The following is a 23,065-nucleotide window of genomic DNA, read 5'->3' on the forward strand; positions in this document are numbered from 1 at the left end:
ACCATCCTCCCACCTCAGTCTCCCAAGTAGCTGGGACTGCAGGTGTGAACCACCACCATGTCTGGCTTTTTTTATCTTTAGAGAGATGGAGTCTCACTATGTTGCCTAGGCTGGTCTTGATCTCCTGAACTCAAGTGATCCACCCCACCTTGGCCTCCCAAAGTGCTGGGTTTATAGGCGTGAGCCACCGGGACTGCTCACCTGGTCACTACCTCTAAAACATCCAGTTCTAGCACCAAAAGCACTTTGTTAGGAAACAGGAACTCAGCTTCTCACCCCTATAATCTGTAGCCCACCACCAAAACACAGGCATCTCTGTCTGGTTCTAAGTAGCCTAGGATTTGGGGGCACTCTTTTCCTCTGTGTAGGTGTCTCACTGTGGGATTTATGAAGAGATGTAGCTTTCTTGTGGTGGTAGAGGGTGGATGGAGCAGATGGAAGCCAGGATGTCCCTGTAAATTTCCATATTCCTGATGTTACTGCTGCAAATTATGGTCTCCTACACCAGTAATTCTGCAAAACCACCAGCTACTTCACAAGAGAAAGTTATTGCAAAGGACTGAAGAGCCAGGAGCACCATAAATAATACAAATCAGAAAATTTTCTATTTTCAGCGTCTTCAATAACTGTCCCAAAAATTCTTTTCTGAATGAAAACTTTTTGGAATCATTACATTCTCTACAGCAGAAATAATGAAATCATAGGTCCATTACTAAAATAAAGTTTAAATATCTATTTAGGGTCCCAAATATCAATGTATTTGCAGAGTTGAATTATTCACCCTAAAATTCCATGCTACTAAAAATCACATAGCAATACCTTGTGATTAAAAACAAAAAGAAAAAAGCAGCAAAGGCAAATGGGGTAGTATACTAACTTTATTTTGAATTATTATATAACATGGAATATGTCATCAAAGAAATGAATTAATGAAAAACGTTTGTAGTTCAGTTAAGCAGACGATTTGCATAGGAGTTGCTAGTTTTAAGTCTTAGGATGCAGAGCTAACTGAATTATCAATTAGATTAACATAGAATAATCATTTACATGTGTGAAAAATTTTAAACTAAAAGACCTTTCTGTACAGTCTTTGGCAGGTGATTAATCATCTTCCCTGCTATGGGTAATCTCATCTAGATCAAATGTGATCCTTTTAAGCTAGACACCTCTTACCTACAGTAAGAAGGCCTCCATATTGTTAAAGCTACTGGGTTCAGTTTTATGGCTCTAATATTGTTCAAGAACATTACCCACTTAAAACTATTGACGTAATAGGCCAATGACATGTTATAGTGAGAAGCAGTAAGTTTGTGATTCATCCCATTTTGTCTTTTGGAACTCTGTTACCAGTACCCATAATGTTTTGCTTTGTATCAGTGATTAGCAACTATTTTTTGCCATAAGGGCTAACTAAGGGGAAAATATAAAGCATTTAAGGCCATCTTATTTTCCTCTTCAAAATGAATATAGCTTTTTGAAATTCCCACAGGAGAAAATGTATATTTGTACAAATTTGCTGAATGAAAGAATGTCAGTGAGGAAATTAGCACTGCTTTTCAGCCATCAAAATGTTTATATCTGGGTGTTTTAGCAACAGAGAGCTTTCTAATATTTTATCCTAGAATCAGGCTGCAGGCTTTTTGTATAGCTGGTCAGGCTGTAGGCACCTCTGCAGCCTGTGAGTTGCTCATTTGCTGGAGACATTTATCAAAATATGCTGATTGTTGTTGCATTAATTGTAACAAATTTTAAGAGAACACCTTCTAATTTTGAAGATTATATTCTATTATTTACTGAATTAAAGATAATCCTTTTAGTAACACTGAAAGTTGGTTAAACAAAAATTCTTTTGGGATTACAACATTTTCCTCTAAACATGTCTTTACACAGACACTGACTGAAAACCAGAGCAGAACATGAAGAAATAAACTAAAGATGTGTTTAAATAGCAGAAATACCATTGCGTTTATTTTGGTAAATTACAGAAAGGTTTTATTTTTGTATGTGCAGTTAGGCACTGACTGAGGCATTTAGACACCATTAATTATAAAGTGCATTGAATATAAGTTTTGATCCTCTTCAAAGGAATAATTCAATAAAACTCAGATTTCATTCTTGCAATCAGTCAACTCAAAAACATGCATAGATGAAGACTTACTAAGTACTAACAACGGTCTTTTATTATTTATACTCCTGCAACAGTAATAGCAACATATTGTACTTGCATATATCACATTTTATCCAAGGACCTCAAAGTCATTCTATGAAGCAACATGGTGTTGGAAACTGAAGATTCCACAGCATGTTAGGTGTACTTACGGCATAGGAAATAGATTCCCAACAACAGAGCCAAAATAAAAGACCAAAGAGACAAGCCTATATATTTCTCGTGGTTTATAATTTTCTGAATTTCCAAATTTGCCACCGGTATCGTAACCTACCTACAATGTTGACTCTATGTAAAATTGATTTTTACATGTCAGGAATAAGATGAGGATCAACGAACAAATGCACAGTCTGTCTTTTCTATAGTTCAATAGTCCATCTTTGAATAGCACACAATGGAATGTCAGAAGTGGTTTTTTAATATATGTTGACACCTCATTGATTTATAACAATCATGGCTATGGTTCTTGGGTAGAGGAGAACATTTTATACTGGAATGACATATATATGTAGGTAAAATATGATAGATCTATATATTTTAGCACACCTACATTTAACACAAAAGCAAAAGTGCATCAATCCATTGAAGGTCAGCTTTTCAGTCTTTTAAAGGAACAAAGCATTCTGTCTCCTTGCTTAGTACTGAGAACCCTGTCCACCTTAGAGTTTAACTGAGAGGACCAAGTTAGCATCGTTGAAAATGAGTTTCTGTGGAATCTGCGAACATGCCAGGCAGCCCCAGAGCTGAGTTACAGGACACTGCGAGAAGCCCATGGTGAGGGGGCAGGGGGGCCCTGAGCTGTTTGGTTCTTGACTTGGCGCACAGAGCATAGCTCTTCTTTGTCAGGGACCCACAGGGTGGGCATTCCGGGCATTTTTTTTGCATAAAAGAATTTCCAACACTGCTTGAAATGCAATTTCTTTTTGGACAATGTGGTTAAACTTTCTATCTTTCTGTCAGATATGGAGCTAAGTTAGCTCTTCCTAGGACCTTCTTTACTTCTCAGGAGACGCAATATGCGTTCATTTTTGGTTAGTTCTGCCGGAAGTTCATTGGCCTGAAAGAAGAGAAGATGGGCATTAGTGCATCCCCACAGCTGGTGTGGTTTTAGGGACTCCAAGGAGGGGCATTTGACCCACTCTTTCTCCTTCACTAATGAAAAAAATCCACACTGGACTCACGCTTTTATGTAAAGGTATTTAAAAATCTTCTTTAAATGTATAAATATTACTTTTATTTCCTTATCTCATTTTTAGAGACATTTTCCAGCCAGATCCCTTACTAGACTGTAATCTCTTAGGGGGAAGGGTCCAGATCTAATTAATCATTGTATCCTTATCTCCACCACAATGCCAGCATGTCTAGAATGTGCTCAGTAAGTACCAGTCAAATTAAATTTTATACCTTATATGTATTTTAATTTATTATTTTATTATTATTATTTTTTTGAGACAGGGTCTTGCTCTGTCACCCAGACTGGAGTGCAGTGGTGCAATCATGGCTCACTGCAGCCTTGACCTCCCCAGCTCAAATGATCCTCCCTCCTCAGCCTCCCAAGTAGCTGGGACCACAGATGTGCACCACCACGCTCGGCTAATTTCCAGAGATGAGGTTTGCCATGTTGCCCCAGCTGGTCTTGAACTCCTCGGTTCAAGTGATGCTCCTGCCTCAGCTTCCCAAAGCGTTTGGATTACAGGCATCAGCCGCCGTGCCCAGCCTACCTTATATTTATTAATGTATGACATGAGGTAGTCTGTCCACCAAGTACTTGGGACTGAGTCAGGACTCAGCACAGGTATCTTTTTTTGTTTTTTGAGATGGAGTCTTGCTTTGTCACCCAGGCTGGAGTGCAGCTGTGTGATCTCGCCTCACTGTAACCTCTGCCTCCTGGGTTTGTGCAATTCTCCTGCCTCAGCCTTCTGAGTAGCTGGGACTACAGGCATGCGCCACCATGCCCGGCTAATGTTTTTGTATTTTTAGTAGAGATGGGGTTTCACCATTTCACCAGGCTGGTCTTGAACTCCTGACCTCAAGTGATCTGCCTGCCTTGGCCTCCCAAAGTGCTGGGATTACAGGTGTGAGCCACTGCACTGGGCCAGGTATGTTTTGATGAGAAGGCCGAGTGAGGAAACCTCCAGAACATAAGAGACACCTGGGAAAGAACAGCATTGGTGGCTAACACCTTCCACCTGACCCAGTATCACTCGAAGTCCTTTCTTTTCACATTGCTGCTGAGATACATCCATTAGGCATCTAGTGAACCAGTCCCTACCATTGACAAGAGGTGTGATGTGGACGTGGTTCTCAAACCTGTCGGTTTCAGGACCCTTTATACTCTAAAAAATTATTGAAGAGTCTAACAAATTTTGTTTTTAACTTATTAAAAATGAAACCTGAGGGCTATGTGCAGTGGCTTACACCTGTAATGCTAGCACTTTGGGAGGCCAAGGTGAGAGGACCACTTGAGCTCAGGAATTGGAGACCAGCTGGGGCAACATAGTGAAACCTCATCTGTATTATTTAAAAAGAAAATATTTTCAAAAAGAAAAAAAAAACTGAGAAAAATTAAAAAATATATTTATTAATTCACTAAAAATAAATCCAAGTTAATATATTTATGAAAAATTAAATTTTCAAAAACAAGTAAAAATTCTGAGAAGAGTAGCACTGCTTAACAGCTTTACATATTTCTTTCATGTGTAGCTTAACAGAATACAATTGGATTCTCATATCTGCATCTGTATCCTGTTGTGATATGTTGTTTTGGTAGAAGGATATAAAGAAAATTAAGCTTCACACAGGTAGTTGGAAAAGGAAGGAGTATTTTAACAGTCTTTTCAGATTGTTGTAGATACTATTCTCTGATGCCACATCAATATTCAACAACTGGCAGTTTCTTAAAGGTTAAATGCAGTGTGAGATGTGAAACCATATCAGTGAACTTTAAAGCCCACAGGTTTATCTATTTATAGTTGGATCTTTTACCTATGCATGCTTTGTAACATGCACTGCTTATTTGGAAAATATCAGTTCACTGAGTTTGTAGAATGTTGGCACATTTCATTGTGCAATATCAAAAACTCACATTCTGGCTGGGTGTGGTGGCTCACGTCTATAATCCCAGCACTTTGGTAGGCAGAGGCAAGTGGATCACCTGAGGTCATGAGTTTAAGACCAGTCTGGCTAATATGGCGAAAACCTGTCTCTACTTAAAATACAAGAATTAGCTGGGCGTGGTGGCGCATGCCTGTAATTCCAGCTACTCAGGAGGCTGAGGCAGGAGAATTCCTTGAACCTGGGAGGCGGAGGTTGCAGTGAGCTGAGATGGCGCCACTGCACTCCAGCCTGAGTGATAGTGAGTGAGACTCCATCTCACAAACAAACAAACAAAACTGATCCATCAGAAAAGCCTTTAAGTTTTGGGAAGCTGTTAAAATCATAGTGGTAGATACCTTGTTCTTTCAAGTAAAAATAGTGTTCTATGAAAAACGTGGCAGGTTCACTTTGCAATTCAAACAACTGCACAGGGGCCAATGCAGCTCCATCTTGGATGCTAATCTACCATGTTTACTTCTTCTTTTTTCTTTTTTTAGACAGAGTCTCACTCTGTTGCCTAGGCTGGAGTGCAGTGGTGCCATCTCAGCTCCCTGCAACTTCTACCTCCCGGGTTCAAGCAATTCTCCTGCCTCAGCCTCCCCAGTAGCTGGGATTATAGGCGTGCACCACCGTGCCCAGCTAATTTTTGTATTTTAGTAGAGATGAGGTTTCATCATGTTGACCAGGTTGGTCTCGAACTCCTGATCTCAAGTGATGCGCCTACCTCGGCCTCCCAAAGTGCTGGGATTACAGGCATGAGCCACCACACTCAGCCTGCCATGTGATTAACCCTAGTTTGGGGAATGCCTCTAAGATTTCTATTTTATCTACTTTTTTGTTGTGGTTCCTACTGAAAATCCTGCCCATCGACCTTCCCCATAAGTCCTGCCCTTAGGCAGTCACATAGTGTTCTTGCCTTTCCCTGAGAGGCTGACTTCACTTGTCCTGTATATTCCTTCCCTTAGGCCCTGGGTCTTGGGGGCTGATGTCCCAAGACTGTGACTCCTGTCCCTGTTACTTTCTGAGAAACTGGACATGTTAGCCTCTTTTTATTTTTTTCTTCTTATCTGCTGTGATCATCTGGATGTCAGCTGCTTTCTTGGCCTCTCAGCTTCCTCAGATTTTTGGGGGCAGGTTTGCCTGCTCACTGCCCAACAGGTTCGCTTTTTTTTTTTTCTTTTTGAGATGGAGTCTCATTCTGTTGCCATGTTGGAGTGCAGTGGCACAGTCTCGGCTCACTGCAACCTCTCCCTCCTGGGTTCAAGCAATTCTCTTGCCTCGGCCTCCCGAGTAGCTGGGACTACAGGCGCATGCCACCAGGCCTGGCTAATTTTTGTATTTTTAGTAGAGATGGGGTTTCACCATGTTGGCCAGGATGGTCTCGATCTCTTGACCTCATGATCCACCCGCCTTAGCCTCCCAAAGTGTTGGGATTACAGGCGTGAACCACCGTTCCTGGCCAGGTGCCTTTTCTTGAGATAATCATCATACTTTAGTAGACAGCAGAAGCACTGTAGGCATGCTCTCCATTTCGCCACACAGAATTTTATTGTATTTATTTATTTATTTTGGAGCCTTATTCTGTCGCCCAGGCTGGAGTGCAATGGCACAATCTCTGCTCACTGCAGCCTCCATCTCCCAAGTTCAAGTGATTCTCCTGCCTCAGCCTCCTGAGTAGCTGGGATTACAGGTGACCACCACTGCTCCTGGCTAATTTTTATATTTTTAGTAGAGATGGGGTTTCGCCATGTTGGCCACTCTGGTTCTGAACTCCTGACCTCAGGTGATCCACTTTTCTTAACCTCCCAAAGTGCTGGGATTACAGGTGCGAGCCACCATGCCCAGCTCAGAATTTTATTTATTTTTTTCAACAGATGGTCTCACTGTGTCACCCAGCCTGGCATGCACCGGTGCAATCATAGCTCACAACAGCCTCAAACTCCTTCGGCTCAAGCTGGGACTATAGATGTGTGCCACTATCCCTGGCTTTTTTTTTTTTTTTTCAGTAGAGATGGGGTCTTGCTATGTTACCCAGGCTGGTCTTGAACTCCTGGTCTCAAGCAATCTTCCCACCTAGGTCTCCTGAAGTGCTGAGATTATAGGTGCTGGCCACTTTGCCCCACCATCACACAGAATTTTATTATTATTATTATTGTCGTTATTATTTTTTGAGACAGAGTCTCGCTTCGTTGCTTAGGCTGGAGTGCAGCAGTGTGATCTCGGCTCACTGCAACCTCTACCTCCCGGGATCAAGCAATTCTCCTGCCTCATCCTCCTGAGTAGCTGGGATTACAGGCATGCACGACCACGCCCGGCTAATTTTTGTATTTTTAGTAGAGACAGGGTTTCACCATGTTGGCCAGGCTGGTCTCGAACTGCTGACCTCACGTGGTCTGCCTGCCTTGGCCTCCCAAAGTGCTGAGATTACAGGTGTGAGCCACTACACCCAGCCAATCACACAGAATTTTAAAAAGATGTATAGAAAGAGTAAAAATTTAATAAAATTGACTTTTTTTTTTTAACTGCTTTATCAGAGACATTCTTAAGTACAACTGGTATTTTTGTAAGATAATTTACAAAATTTATAAAATAATTTATAAAGGCTTGTAAAATATTTTGCCAGTACAGTCTAGTGTTCCTTCTTTGATGTGTACTAAGGCCCCAACAGCTTCACCCACCATTGCTTTTGCTTCTGTAGCATTAGAGCAAATGTCAGCACAGTGAAAAAGGCAGGTAACATCTTGTTTGTTTTTCTAGGAGAGAGGTTTTCTCTCTCTAAGGCTGGACTGCAGTGGCACAATCATGTAGCTCACTGCAGCCTTGAACTCCTGGCTGGACTCAAGCGATCTTTCCACCTCTGCCACCCTAGTAGTTAGGACTACAGGCACACACCACCATGCCCAGCTATGTTTTTTGTTTTTTTAATTTCTTAAAGAGATGAGGTCTTGCTATATTGCCCATGGTGGTCTTGAACTTTTGGCTTCAAGCGATCCTGCTGCCTCAACCTCCCAAATTGCTGGGATTACAGGCACAAACCACCTAAACTAACATCTTTTTATTATCAAGAATATGGTTTTGAATTCTTTTTTAAAATTGTAAATAGATTTTTCTTTAATAGAGATGGGGTCTTGCTATATTGCCCAGGTTGGTCTTGAACTTTCAGGCTCAAGTGATCCTCGCACCTCTGCCTCCCAAAGTGCTGGGATTACAGGCATGAGCCACTACACTCAACCTTGTTTTGACTCCTTAGACCTCCTGTATGGGTCATGAAGATCTTCAGGAGTCCAAGGATCCCACTTTGAGAACTGTTTGTATAGAGGAATCAGAAGGATGTTCTCGTGGCTGGGCATAGTGGCTCACGCCTATAGTTCAGTTACTTGCGAGGCTGAGGCAGGAGTATCACTTAAGCACAGGAGTTCGAGGTTACAGTTAGCTTTGATGGCACCACTGCACTCCAGCCTGGGTGACAGAGTGAGACTCTGTCTCCAAAAAGTAAGAAGGATGTTCTGGGAATTTCAGGGGAGGCCATTAAAGGGAAAGTGGCATGCAGAATGAGGGAGGGAGGCTAGGTTATAGATGTTACCTGTCTCACCATATTTTTTTTCTCCTGTAGCCAACCCTGGAACCCCAGTTGCTTTATCTGGAAACTTGATCCTAGGTGAAGCTTCTGCAGTCCCCATCTTCTAGCTGGATCCTGCTCCCTGACCCCTATCTGCTGGCTGGGACCTCACTTGTTAGGAAATGTAGGTTTGCCACAAATAGTCTGCTGTGCAACTGTCCTGTGGCTGCACCCCTTCCCAACACATGGGACTCTTGACGCCAGTGATGGATTCAATCACAGAGGAAATTATTATGCTATGCTACTACACACCAGAGGCTTCTCTATGGGGTCAAGTTCTGTTAGCTTAGTTCCTGCAGGAACAGACATTGTACAGGCCTAACACCTGGGCCTGCAGAGAAATGCTCCTGGTAAACAGACCTAAGCTTCATCCAGTCTTAGAGTAAACACTCAGGAATAATTGAGCTGTCTACATCAGTGGGTGGTCCATGGTGAGCAGACTGGTGGGTAGTTAGAGGAACCTCTACAGTCAAGGAGAAGGGAACTTAAGAAGCTCTACCTCTGTCTACCAGCCTGCCAGCGTGCTGCCTTGTGTGACTATCTCCATGAATGTCCATATCCTCTGCCATTAAAAAAAGCTTTATACTTTCAAATCGTGTTGTCAAGTTTTGGTCATTCACATCACCATTCTGTCTCCCATGTCGTTCTAAAATCCTGGTTTAATTCCTCTTCTCTCCCAGTTAGTCCCCACTAGATTCTCAGGTTGCTGAGACTGTACAGATTGATGTGATGGCGAGTGCCGCAGGCTAGCCCCTAAAGGCTATCTCGTTTATTATGGAGCAGGACCATAGGCCCATATTCATGATACTATAGTATCAAACCACTAAATCTCCCCACTGGTCCTGGAGGAAGATGTGCTCAGTCAAGGGGTTGGGAACATAAGACTCCTGCACCCAGGGGTATGGTTATAGTGTGAGGAATGGCTATAGCGTGAGGAATGGCTATAACATGAGGAGCACCTATTGGGGCGACCGGTTGGCCTTCTCCTCAGGCATCTGTCTCGAAGGCCCAGAGCAGAAGTCTTGGAACGCCTGGAGCAGAAGAGTGCTCTGTACTAGCTGAGAAGCCACTTTCTCCCGGAAGCCTCCAAACCATTCTTTCCTTCCCTGCTTACAGCTCTTGTCACTCCGTATTGCAATTGCTTTGTTTAGTTGTCTTTATTCCCCACTAAACTCTGAGCTTCATGAAAGCAGCAACTGTGAATCTTTTTCACTATTGCATTTCCAGCACATAGCACAGTGCATGGTATCTAGTGTTTGTTGAATGAATGAATGAGAGCCAAGAATGCTCCTTCTGCAGGAATCCCAACACCCTTGCCTGTGGAGCTGCTATTAACAAGACTGGCTTCTATGGAGTGGCTGGTAGGAAGCTGGGGGCTTCCCTTGGAGCTCCTCCCAGGTATCTAAGGGCTTCTGCAGTGTGAGGCTCCAACAGGAGTGCCCCCACATGTTTTCAAGTCATTTTTAAGGGAGGGTCCAAAGTCTAGCATTTTGTCCACTGGAAAATACTTATAACCATTATTGCTGGTGATTATTCCATTCTTCTAGGAGATGCACAAGGAATTGCATTTTTCAGTTTCTATACACAGGTACTAATATTTCCTCCCTGTGAAACTGCCTTTGCAGAATTATAACTGAGGAAATTATGACAGTGAAATCAGACCTAACCAACTCCATCTTGCTTCTAACCTTTAAGCTGTGCTTGTTCATTCTCAGGCATAGGTCAGACTCACTTTGGGAAGGAATTCAGCTTGTGGTTTGACTCTGAAACAAAATTGATAACAGCCCTTTCCCGAAAAGACCCCCTTCGTGCCTGGGGACCAGTCTGCCTTCGTAGGACTAACAAACTAGCTACAAGATTAGAAATTACAATTTAGGGCCAGGTGCAGTGGCTCATGCCTGTAATCACTTTTGGGAAACGTTTCCCAAAGTGAAAGTTGGTGAAACCCCATTTCTACTAAAAATACAAAAAATTAGTCTGGCGTAGTGGTGTGCACCTGTAATCCCAGCTACTTGGAAGGCTGAGGCAGGAGAGTCCCTTGAACCCGGGAGGCGGAGGTTGCAGTGAGCTGAGATCGCGCCATTGCACTCCAGCTTGGGCAACAAGAGAGAAACTCCGTCTCAAAAAAAAAAAAAAATTACAATTTAGGGGTCATGCAACTTCTGGCTCCAAGAGTCTGAACCTCCCCGATTTGCTCCCAGGGGTGACGTCACTATGGTGAGACCTAAGGTCAGTGCTTGAGATATTTTGCAGACCTTGCACCTGATGGATCAGCTGACACCACCCAGACCAGTAATCTGGCCCAATCAGTTCTGCCATCGCACCTAGAAACAGAAAACATTAAGAAAACCTAACTTTGACCCCTTATGATTCCATCTCCAGTCTGACCAATCAGCACTCCCTACTTCCCAAGCCCCTACCCGCCAAATTATCTTTAAAAACTCTGATCCCTGAATGCTCGGAGATACCGATTTGAGTAATAATAAAACTCCTGTCTCCCGCACAGCTGGCTCTGCGTGAATTACTCTTTCTCCATTGCAAGATCCCTGTCTTGATAAATCAGTTCTGTCTAGGCAGGAGGCAAGGTGAACCCACTGGGCGGTTACACTTGCTTGGATTCAAGAGGGTCCAAAGTCCAGCATTTTGCCCACTTGAAATTACTCATAATCATTATTGTTGGTAGTTATTCCATTATTCTAGGAGACACACAAGGAATTGCATTTTTCAGTTTCTATGTAACTGGTCTAATGTTTCCTCCTTGCCTTAATTCAGTACTGGATAGCTCACCAACAAAGACTGGTTTCTTTAGGAAGTCTGTGCACAAGGTCTAAAGATAAGATCTAAAGAAAGGCAATTGTGATTTCAACTGGCTTATCACACAGCCAGGCCGGCTAATGGAAAACAAATCCAAGTATCTAAGGAGAGATAAGCAGAAATGCTATAGACAAGCAATTCAATGGGAATGGGGAAGTAATACTTCTACATGCTGAGTCAAACGAAAAAAGTGATCCTTGGCATGTTGTTTAACTGGCACTTTTTAAGGTTTCTTTTCAAAATGTCATGAAACATTATATGTTTTTGTTTTTATTATAAAAAAATTTTGACACAGTAATATATGCTTAGAAAAATTCAGGGTATGTTAACTGTAAAGTATAAAGTAAAGGTTGCTTTTCATATCCTCCTCTATTCGTAAACACCAATACCACTTCCTCCTTCAAAAGTTTGTAGTTATGGCTCACGCCTGTAATGCCAGCACTTTGGGAGGCCGAGGCAGGCGGATCGCAAGGTCAAGAGATGGAGACCATCCTGGTCAACGTGGCAAAACCCTGTCTCTACTAAAAATACAAAAAAATTAGCTGGGTGTGATGGTGTGCACCTGTAGTCCCAGCTACTCAGAGGCTGAGGCAGGAGAATTGCTTGAACCTTGGAGGTGGAGGTTGCCACTGCATTCCAGCCTGGCAACAGAGCGAGACTCAAAACAAAACAACAACAACAAACAAACAAACAAACAACAGTTTGTAGTTTAGGCCAGGTGTTGTGGTTCATGCCTATAATACTAGCACTTTGGTAGGCCAAGGTGGGAGGATTGCTTGAATCCAGGAGTTCAAGACCAGCCTGGGCAACATAGTAAAAACACATCTCTACAAAAAGAAAAAAATTTACATTTAAATAATAAATAAATAAATAAATAAATAAATAAAGTTTGTAGTTTAGTGCATTTTCTCTCCACTCTGTCAGTCAGGGTGGAGTGCAGTGGTGTGATCATGGCTCACTGCAGCCTTGACCTCCTTGGCTAGGTTCAGGTAATCCTCCCACCTCAGCTTCTCCAATAGCTGGGACTACAGGCACACACCATCACACCTGGCTAATTTTTGTATTTTTTGTGGAGATAGGGTTTCGCCATATTGCCCAGGATGGTCTCAAACTCCTGGGCTCAAGCGATCCACCTGCCTCAGCCTGCCAAAGTGCTGGGTTTACAGGAGTGAGCCTCTGTGCCTGGCGCATGCATTCTCTCAAGACCTTTCCTAGGCTACTCTCCTCTGCTGCAATCTATACATGTGCCAGCTTAAGCAGATGTTGAAGAGGAGGAAGCAAAATGACAATCATTAAAAAAAATTCTTATTGTGTACCCTCCCACTTCAAAGTTTGGCCTAATTGTAAATGAACAATTTAGGACTAGAAAAAAGTGGGTTTGTTTTGTATCAGTGGCATGTACTCCTGTTAACAATACAAAAGCAACCAAATATAGCACAAGCAATTCTCAAGATATGAACATTGAACTTATGGGAATGGTGACACCAGATACCAAAATGGTGATACCAGAATTTTGGCAGTTTTAGGGCACATCTTGGATGATAGAACAATACTTACTCCTATAGTAACCGCTCTACCTTTCTTCCTCACCTCCACCAGGAGGGTGCACCACTGTTAACTGAAAACCACTGGCCGGGCGCAGTGCCTCGTGTGTAATCCAGCACTTTGGGAGGTGGAGGTGGGTGGATCACTTGAGGTCAGGGGTTCAAGACCAGCCTGGCCAACATGGTGAAACCCCATCTCTACTAAAATACAAAAATTAGCCAGGCGTGGTGGCATGCACCTGTAATCCCAGCTACTCAGGAGGCTGAGGCAGGAGAATTGCTTGAACCTGAGAGGCGGAGGTTGCAGTGAGGCGAGATCACGCCACTGTACTCCAGTCTGGGTGACAGAGCAAGACTCCGTCTCAAAAATAAAGAAAACCATTGCTAGCCCCTCACCCATCACACAACGCATGTCCATGGGGAGCCTGGCGCTAAACCATTTGGAGATGACCTGCTTCTGGGTCAGGGTTTCGGACACAGCAGAGAGCTCCCTCGCTGCGATCTATTGAAAGTCAGCCCTCAACACAAGGGTTTGTTTAAAAAAAAAAAAAAAAAAGAAAGAAAACCATTGATATGAGTCAGGGTTTTTATTAATAGTAGAATTTCCTGGGTCCAACTGTACTGCTCACTAATCACCTACTAATAGCAACCTTGAATGCCCTTACTATGCAAAGAATGAAGATGGTGACTGGAGCCAGGGAGATGTTTATCCTTCCTGGCCTAGGAGGACACTTCAAGGGGTCCAATGGCGTTAAAAGATTGCTTAAGTGGGTACCTTGTTTCTCAGGGATGGGTCTGCCCCTGCTTCTAGGAGCAGCGCAACTGTTTTAATGTTCCCGCTGAGCACTGCTGCATGGAGCGCTGATGTCCCGTTCTAAGAGAAAATGACAGTGTGTGTCAGGAGTGAGCTCACAGCCATTGGCATTCAGCATGTCTTTCATCATAAACCATCTGGGTGATAAGACTGTAACCTCATACCCTCAAGCTTCCTTATCTTGCCTTGTACTTTTCAAAGTCACATCAGCCCCTAGTATAGTGTCCTTGGATACACAACTGATGGTCAGTACAAATATTGCTAATGTTCTCTTCCAAGTGAAATAAGGAATCGGGCTGAGGGGGCACATGACTTCATGGTCACTCTGTTTTATACACTTTGGAACTTGTTGCAGAAGAAACAACAACATCGTGCCCAACATTTTTGTTCTTCAAGGACAACACATACAGTCTTTGTAGTTTTGCTGAGCCACTTCCAGCAAGGCTAGAGGAACAGCTGTTTAGCCAATGGGCTGACCTGTCAGCCCAGCTGCAGATACTCTGAGCACTCAGGTGGGCAGGACTATGATTGTGGAGCTACAGGGCTTAAGAGGAAGAGTATGTGGGGTGAGGCAATGCCCCAGAGCTTTGAGTTGGAGCATTTTTGAGCACAGAAGGGCCTCACAGATGAGCTGTTAATGTTTTATAACATTTATTGCAAATATTTATCAAAATAAGAAACCAGCTAAATGCAGCATATAGCTGGACCAGGGAGAGGAGGGGAGGAGACTATAACAAAACTAGTAACAGTGGGCAGCCATAAGACATGGTTCTAGAGGGTACATATGTCTATAAATAGTACCTAAATGCAAACTTAGTTTCCTAATTAATTACTCATAATAGAAACCACTCTGATTTTGTAAAAAAAGTAAAATATCATACCCAGAGAAAAATTCCAGCAAAGTAGCATTTTTCTATGGTTGCTTTTAAATACGTATGATAATTCACTACTCTTGTAACAATGTACTTGTCTAAATCTTAGCCAATCTATCAACCTCACCTGTGTGCAACATGGGTCAGAATTTTTTTTTTTTGGAGACAGGGTCTCACTCTGTCTCCCAGGCTGGAGTGCAATGGCGCAATCTCAGCTTCCTGCAACCTCCGTCTCCAGGGCTCAAACGATTCTCGTGCCTCAGCCTCCTGAGTAGCTGGGACTACAGGTGCGTAACAGCCGCCCTGCTAATTTTTGTATTTTTTGTAGAGACAGGGTTTCGCCATGTTGCCTGGGCTGGTCTCCGACTCCTGAGCTCAGGTGTTTTGCCTGCCTCGGCCTCCCGAAGTGCTGGGATCACAGGTGTGAGCCACCATGCCTGACCAGGAGTTTTTAAAAAGCCAAAGAAGAGCTATTTGAAACAAGACTAGATTTTGCAAAGTTCAAGCTTTCTAAAGCTTGTTCCTTTTATTCATAGAATTGACTTTCATAGATGGTTTATTCTTACTTTACAAGGTTTTTTTTTTTTTTTTTTTTTGAGATGGAGTCTCGCTTTGTTACCCAGGCTGGAGTGCAGTGGCGTGATCGCAACTCACTGCAAGCTCCGCCTCCTAGGTTCATGGCATTCTCCTGCCTCAGCCTCCCAAGTAACTGGGACTACAGGTGCCCGCCACCACGCCTGGCTAAATTTTTGTATTTTTAGTAGAGACGGGGTTTCACTGTGTTAGCCAGGATGGTCTCGATATCCTGACCTTGTGATCCACCTGCCTCTGCCTCCTAAAGTGCTGGGATTACAGGCGCGAGCTACTGCGCCCAGCTAATTTTTGTATTTTTGTAGAGACGGGGTTTCACCATGTTGGGCAGGTTGGTCTTGAACTCCTGACCTCAGGTGATCTACCCGCCTTGGCCTCCCAAAGTGCTGGGGTTACAAGCGTGAGCCACCGCGCCCGGCCTTTACAAACAATTTTAACAAGTGCAGCTTTCTGGCTTCTGCTTTTTTTTTTTTTTTTTCCTAGAGATGGAGTTTCACTCTTGCCACCTGGGCTGGAGTGCAGTGGCACGATCTCAGCTCACTGCAACCTCCGCCTCCTGGGTTCAAGCAATTCTCCTGCCTCAAACTCCTGAGTAGCTGGGATTACAGGTGCACACCACCACACCTGGCTTATTTTTGTATTTTTTAGTAGAGACGAGGTTTCACCACATTGGCCAGCTAGTCTTGAACTCTTGACCCCAGGTGATTCACCTGCTTCAGCCTCCCAAAGAGCTAGGATTACAGGTGTGAGCCACCACACCGGACCAGGAGTTTTTTTTAAAGCCAAAAAAGAGCTGTTTGAAACAAGACTAGATTTTGCAAAGTCCAAGGTTTCTAAAGCTTGTTCCTTTTGTTCATAGAATTCATTTTCATAGATGGTTTATTCTTACTTGACAAATAATTTTAACATGTGCCGCTTTCTGGCTTCTAAAACTCATGGCAGGCCAGGTGCAGTGATTCACACCTGTAATCTCAGCACTTTAGGAGGCCGAGGCAGGACGATGAGAGAATCACTTGAGCCCAGGAGTTCAAAGGTCAAGACCAGCCTGGGCAATATAGTGAGACCCTGTCTCCAAAAAAAAAAAAGCTCATGGCAGATGAAGTAGCTTATGAGCTCATTAGCACAGGGGAGAGAGGCCAACACACTGACAACAGCAGTTCTGTATTAACTGTCAGCAAGAGTGGAATCTAAAAATATAAAGAGCAGACACAAAATATCCAAAAAGCGTCTGGGGTCATTCAAGGGCAAGTAGGTTTTATATACATTGATAGACCCTGAGAGGACAGCCCCAAAGCTAAGCCACTGTGTCAATTTAGAACAGATTTGGTGTCCTGTATTTAATAAAACAGGAGCATTATATCTCAGGGGTCAGCAAACCACAGCCTGCAAATCAAATCCTGCAAGCTAAGAACTGTTTCTACTTTTACAAATTTTTGCAGAGGCAGGGTTTCACTCTGTTGCCCTGGCAGAAGTGCAATGATACAATCATAGCTCACAGTAACCTTGAACTCCTGGGCTCAAGCAATCCTCCTGCCTCAGCTGGGACTACAGCCACACACCACTGCATCCATCTAATTTTTAAACGTGTTGTAGAGCTAGGGTCTCACTATATTGTCCAGGCTGGTCTCTAACTCCTGGCCTCAAGCAGTCCTCCTGCCTCAGCCTCCTAAAGTGCTGGATTATAGGGATAAATCACTGCGCCTAGCCTGTTTTTACATTTTTAAATGATTTTAAAAAGATTAAAAGAAGAAAAAATATTTCATAATATGTGAAAACATGAAATTCCATAAATACAATGTTCAAAAATAAAGTTTTACAGGAATTAAGTTTTTTTTTGAGACAGGGTCTCCTCTGTCGCCTAGGCTGGAGTGCAGTGTTTCAATCACAGCTTCGTTTCCCAGGCTCAAGCCATCCTCCCACCTCAGCCTCCCAAGTAGCTGCGACTACAGGTGCATGCCATCATGACCAGTTAATTTTAAAAACTTTTTTTTTGTGGAGATGGAGTCTAGCTATGTTGCCAAGGCTGGTTTGGAACTCTTGGATTCAAGTGATCCACCCGCCTCAGCCTTCCAAAGTGCTGGGATTACAGGTATGAGCCACTGCACTGGCCCTTTTTATTGTATTTTCTATGGTTACTTTTGGATTACCACAGCAGAGCTGGGGCAGTTGGGAGAGATTTGTATGGCCCACAAAGCCTAAAATATTTGCTATCTGGTGACAGTAATATTTACTAATATTTCAGTAAATATTATTAGACATAAATATTTACTCTATAGTATATATAGTATATATTTATATTATGTAGTATATACTCTATATTATATAGTATGTATTTACAGTATATAGTATATATTGTATAATATATACTATATATAATAAATATATGCCATACACTAATATGACTCCTGGCCAAGGCAGGAGGATTGCTTAAGACCAGGAGTTTGAGACCAACCTGGACAATATAGTGAGACCCTATCTCTACAACAAATTTAAAAATTAGATGGGTGCAGCGGTGTGTGGCTGTAGTCCCAGCTGAGGCAGGAGGATTACTGGAGGCAGGAATTCAAGATTACTGGGAGCTATGATTGCATCATTGTACTCAAGCTTGGGCAACAGAGTGAAACCCTATCTCTGAAAAAATTTAAATTTATACTATATATACTATATATAGTGTATAGTAAATACATTCTATAGTATATATTTGCTATAGTAATATTTATATATTAATATAGCTTTACTGTAGTAAATATATTAGTAATTAGTAATATTTATTACCATTTACTATTTAGTAATATTTGCTAAAATATTAGTAAGCATTACTATTAACATAATAAATAACATAATACTTAATAATAAAATTAATATAACCAATAATATAATTAATATTATATTAGTAAATAGAAATACTAATATTTATTAAGCCTTTATAGAAAAAATTTGCTGACTCCTTATATATGCTATAGGTTATAAATATTTTAATCAAAAACGATCAAAATTTAGGCCAGGTGGGATGGCTCACGCCAGTAATCCCAGCACTTTGGGAGGCTGAGGCAAGTGGATCACTTGAGGTCAGGAGTTCGAGACCAGCCTGGTCGATATGGTGAAACTCCATCTCTACTAAAAATACAGAAAGCCGGGCGTCATGGTGGCACGCCTGCAATCCCAGCTACTTGGGAGGCTGCAGCAGGAGAAGCACTTGAACCTGGGAGGCAGAGGTTTCAGTGAGCCGAGATCGCACCATTGCACTCCAGCCTGGGCTACAAAGGGAGACTCCATCTCAAAAAGCAAAACAAAACAAAACAAAAAGAGCAAAACTTTAAAAAAAAAAGAGGTTGGCTCTGTTTTTTGGGGGACCCAGGTCTCCAAACTGACATATTTTCTGAGGCTTCCAGGTGTTGAGGCTTATTTTATTTCACTTAAGGGAACAAAACAGAGTGGTTCTTCGCTCACGAAAATGAAGAGAACGAACATAAGTGTCTGTTCTTCTTCCTTGATTTCACGAATCCTCCAAATGGTGTCAATATGGTATACTTTCCAATTTAGCTATTTCATTACTACTGTCGATTTTTTTTTTCTGGAAAACAAGGTAGTAACAGACTATGGTCCACACTTTCTACCACCTCCCCACTTCTACCAGTGCCCCTGGGATCTCTAGCATCAAGAAGCAGCAGGTGTGTTCTTTCAAGAATCCAACTAGGCCGGGCGCAGTGGTTCAAGCCTGTAATCCCAGGACTTTGGGAGGCCGACATGGATCACGAGGTCAGGAGATCGCGACCATCCTGGCTAACACGGTGAAACCCCCGCCTCTACTAAAAAATACAAAACTAGCCAGGCGAAGTGGTGGCACCTGTAGGCCCAGCTACTCGGGAGGCTTGAGACAGGAGAATGGCTAAACCTGGGAGGCGGAGCTTGCAGTGAGCTGAGATCCGGCCACTGCACTCCAGCCTGGGTGACAGAGCGAGATTCCGTCTCAAAAAAAAAAAAAAAAAAAAAAAGAATCCAACTAACCAGGCACCCAAGTTCAACACAGTCCCCAAGTGAGGACTTACTTTCCAACCTCTCTCTTACAGATTAGTAAAATTTCTCTTTAGGTCTTACCTTCAAAATACCAAGAGTGGGTGAGAATTTAAGCAACTCTTCTATGACATCATTATACCCTTTGTTGGCTGCTTTCAATAATGCCGTTGTGCCATCCTTAACACAAAGAGGAAAATAAAAGTTGATTATTAACACATGTCTGTGTTGCTTGAGCGCTGTCAGTTGGGAACTGGAAAGTACCGTTGCCAGAAATGAATGAAATGTGTAAATTAAGCACAGATCAGCAATGTCTCTTAATCTAGGAGCATTTTAGAGAATATTAAGCAGTTAATTCTGCATGAAAGAGTATCAGATAAACAGTGACTTAGATTATGTTAGAACTCTGCCATTTGGGAATTCATACTCCTACAGTTCCTGAGAACACTGGGCAGGGACAAGGGGAATTTCAAGAGCATATTTTTAGGCCATGGATGCATCAAAGAGGCATTCTCTGCTGTTCATAACTTAGCAGAAATGGTTAACTGTCTTTAATAATTTAGATCACTGTTGAGCTGTATTTACTGTTTCTAAAAAAATTTATACAACCTTGCCCTAGTCTGCTCTAGGTATCCGCCTGTGTGTGGGCAGTGGGGGTTAGGGGCATGGGGGATAGATTAAAATCTGCTAAAAGGCCAGGTGCAGTGGCTCACGTCTGTAATTCTAGCACTTTGGAAGGCCAAGGCAGGAGGGTCACTTGAAACCCCATCTCTACCAAAAATACAATAGCCAGGTATGGTGGCCTGTGCCTATAATCCCAGCTACTCAAGAGGCTGAGGCAGGAGAATCGCTTGGACCCAGAGGTGGAAGTTACAGTGAGTTGAGATAGTGCCACTGCACTCCAGCCCGCGTGACAGAGTGAGACTCTGTCTCAAAAAAAAAAAAAAAAAAAAAAAAAAAAATCTGCTAAAAAAGAATGAAAAGCCAAATTCAAAAATTAATATTTAGCTTCTGTTATTATTTTCTGGCTCAAGAACACAGTTTCCAAATTCCTTTTTGTTTTCACATATCAATCGCTGTGTTTGGAGGATTTAGCTCACAATTCTCCTGTAGCCAAGAAACTACTTCGGCCTGCCATTAGGGTTCATCTGTAATCAGAAAGAAGGAAGATGGAATTGGGGGGCGGGGGGGTTCTTTTCTGGCTTCAGAGATTGTGGGAAGAAGAAGAGTGGGAGAGAGGGCAGTGAAATGGTGGCGAAAGCATCTGGTGATTTCCCTTTTTTGGAGCTTAGACTTGGAGAGGAGAAGGTGGGTTATGTAAGCAAGGGTTATACAAAGGCTACAGCAAAACACAAAAAGCAAACAGCATAGGTGGTCAGGCTCTCTTCAAGCCTTCCTTGTGGGGAAAAGGGCCTGCTGTGGGGCACACAAAGGCAGTATTAGGTGACACCAGCAGAGGCCAGTGGAGACTGCGGGCCTACAGGGGACGGGGTGCAGGGGGGTCTGCAGCCCCAGGGAGCAGGGGCGAGAGGCAGGGCCTGCAGGAGGCGCAGCACCAGCCAGGGGATCCCCCTACCCCAGCCCCCAGGACAGCCGGGAGGCCGGGTCTCTACCACCCCCAGGCCTGAGGCTAAGATTCCACCCTCTCTAGTGCGTCCCAAGGTCATCTCGGGTGGAGCAGGAGAGAGACCGAGCAGCACCGAATCGGACCTTGACTTTGTTTTCCTGCTCAAGAGCAGGTGGAGGCTGGGAGGAAACCCTGAGTCTGAGTGGGCTGCAGACTCAGTCAAGACCCATTTTCTCCGCACAGGCGCGCTGGGAGGCTTCGCTCTGTGGCCGCGCGACCCGGGCACTCACGTTCCGCGCAGCGTCGCGCTCGGCTCCGCGCAGCAGCATCACCCGCACCACCTCGCTGTGGCCCATCTGGGACGCGATCCACAGGGGCGCTGTCCCGTCCTGCGGGAAGAGGAGGCGGCGGCCGCCGTGAGCGGGGCGCCCGGCCCCACCCGCTCACAGAATGTCTTTAACTCCAGGGGTCTGAAAGCGAAAAGGCACTCCCTGACCGCAGATCACACTCTCCAGCTGATCCACACCGCCCAGGAGGCACTAAGAAAGGAGGAGGTGTGTGTAGACCACGGACGCAGACGGCACATGGCTGAGCCTGGGCTACTTGAATAATTGCCAGTATTGAAATTTTGGCTTATAAAATCATCCATTTTGTGGCTGGATCTTTTACCAAAAAGTGTGGTACAGACTTTATGGAAGGATGCATGGGAACCTTGCTCTGAAGGCTTGGGGGAGCAGCTGAGCTGTATACATACACCACAGCAGAACCAAATTCCACAAACCCAGAGAGAAGCCGGTCTATTCCCCCCAGACTGTCCATTTCTTTGCTTTCCCAGTGGGTCACACCTTAATGGTCACACAATACACACCCTTCATTCCTATAGAAAAGCAGGCAGTTTCCTTTGAGGTGGGGTCTGCAGGTCAGAGAACTCAAGTCATTTCTCCTACTCTTCTAGTCTGGTGTCCAGAACCCTGCACAGCCACCTCATTTCTTAGGGGGCTTAATTTTATGTGGAATGTGTTGTTGTGTCTTCTAGGAAGTGATGCACATAAACTAGTTACGGCAGAACAGCATTTTGGGGAACATTTCCTCCGCGTATATCTGGGAGTATTTCCCCAATATTGCTTTCTCTGTGCACACTAGGCCATGAGGTGGAGATATATTGCTCCAGAGGAGAAAAAAGTAAAACATGCAAGGGATGGAGAAGGACTTGACAGTACGGTGGTTCCCACCAGACGGGATGGAAACTGGGAAAGCCTTCCAATGTGTGAAGGAGCTAGAGAGGGAGGGGGAAGGTGGAGGTCAGATGAGAATGTCCACGTTTTCCTCCCCCTCTGCGTTGAATCTCGGGTGTGTTGTGGGGGAGAGGTAACCTAGGGGTGGTAGAAACACCAGGTCAGTTATGGGGAATTCCAGATGGGAAAGGATTTTCTCTTCTTGTGAGAAACCGGGAAAGTGACAAGCCCTTTAGAGAAGTTCTGCTCTCTGCTGGAGCCCGGGAGATAGGAGAGAAATGGCCATGGGAGTTTCAGAGTCAATGGTCCCCTAGTCCCCATGGCCCACATCCATCTAGCACCTAGGCATCCAGGGTCCTGTCTGCCTGTGGGAAATCAGAAGCAACAGAGAAACAGTGGGCTGGAGTGAGCCTGGGGTTGGGAAGATAAGGCCATAGCGCCCTGACTTCCTGAGTAGAGGCAATGGCCAGGCCAGCAGACAATGGCGAGACCAGCTGCATCCCTGGGGTGTACCAGTGCAGGATGCTTGTGGACCAGTGCAAGGGCCACGCATGAGTCTCCCCACGCCCATCTCAATGCCAGGATGACAGTCTGACTCTTAGGTCCCTTCAGAGAGAAGGGCAGGAGGTAGCAGGATCCAGAATTGGCTAAAGGTAACCTCTGATGTAATTATGGTAATGTGCCCCAAGAGACTGTTTTAGCCAGATAAGACTGAATTACCCATCAGGGGAA

The 23,065-nt window shown here is 43.8% G+C and overlaps 1 protein-coding gene across 5 annotated transcripts in view; it reads right to left on the bottom strand.

Moving 5' to 3' along the window:
- Nucleotides 1-860: 860 nt before the first annotated feature.
- Nucleotides 861-23,065, bottom strand: part of ANKRD29 (ankyrin repeat domain 29) — a 64,318-nt gene continuing 42,113 nt past the window's right edge. For 3 of the 5 annotated variants that reach the window (XM_021929993.2, XM_021929995.2, XM_021929994.2), the window contains 4 exons: nt 21,389-21,487; nt 19,616-19,711; nt 14,016-14,114; nt 861-3,224 (listed from right to left, as the gene is read on the bottom strand). In XM_021929993.2, coding sequence (XP_021785685.1) covers nt 3,141-3,224; nt 14,016-14,114; nt 19,616-19,711; nt 21,389-21,487 — 378 coding nt within the window. In that variant the 3' untranslated portion in view covers nt 861-3,140. The remainder of the gene's footprint in view (nt 3,225-14,015; nt 14,115-19,615; nt 19,712-21,388; nt 21,488-23,065) is intronic. The other 2 variants (XM_021929997.2, XM_021929996.1) reach the window with 2 other exon arrangements.

Source organism: Papio anubis, chromosome 19 (assembly GCF_008728515.1).
Source record: "Papio anubis isolate 15944 chromosome 19, Panubis1.0, whole genome shotgun sequence".
In the NCBI taxonomy this organism is placed as follows: domain Eukaryota; kingdom Metazoa; phylum Chordata; class Mammalia; order Primates; family Cercopithecidae; genus Papio; species Papio anubis.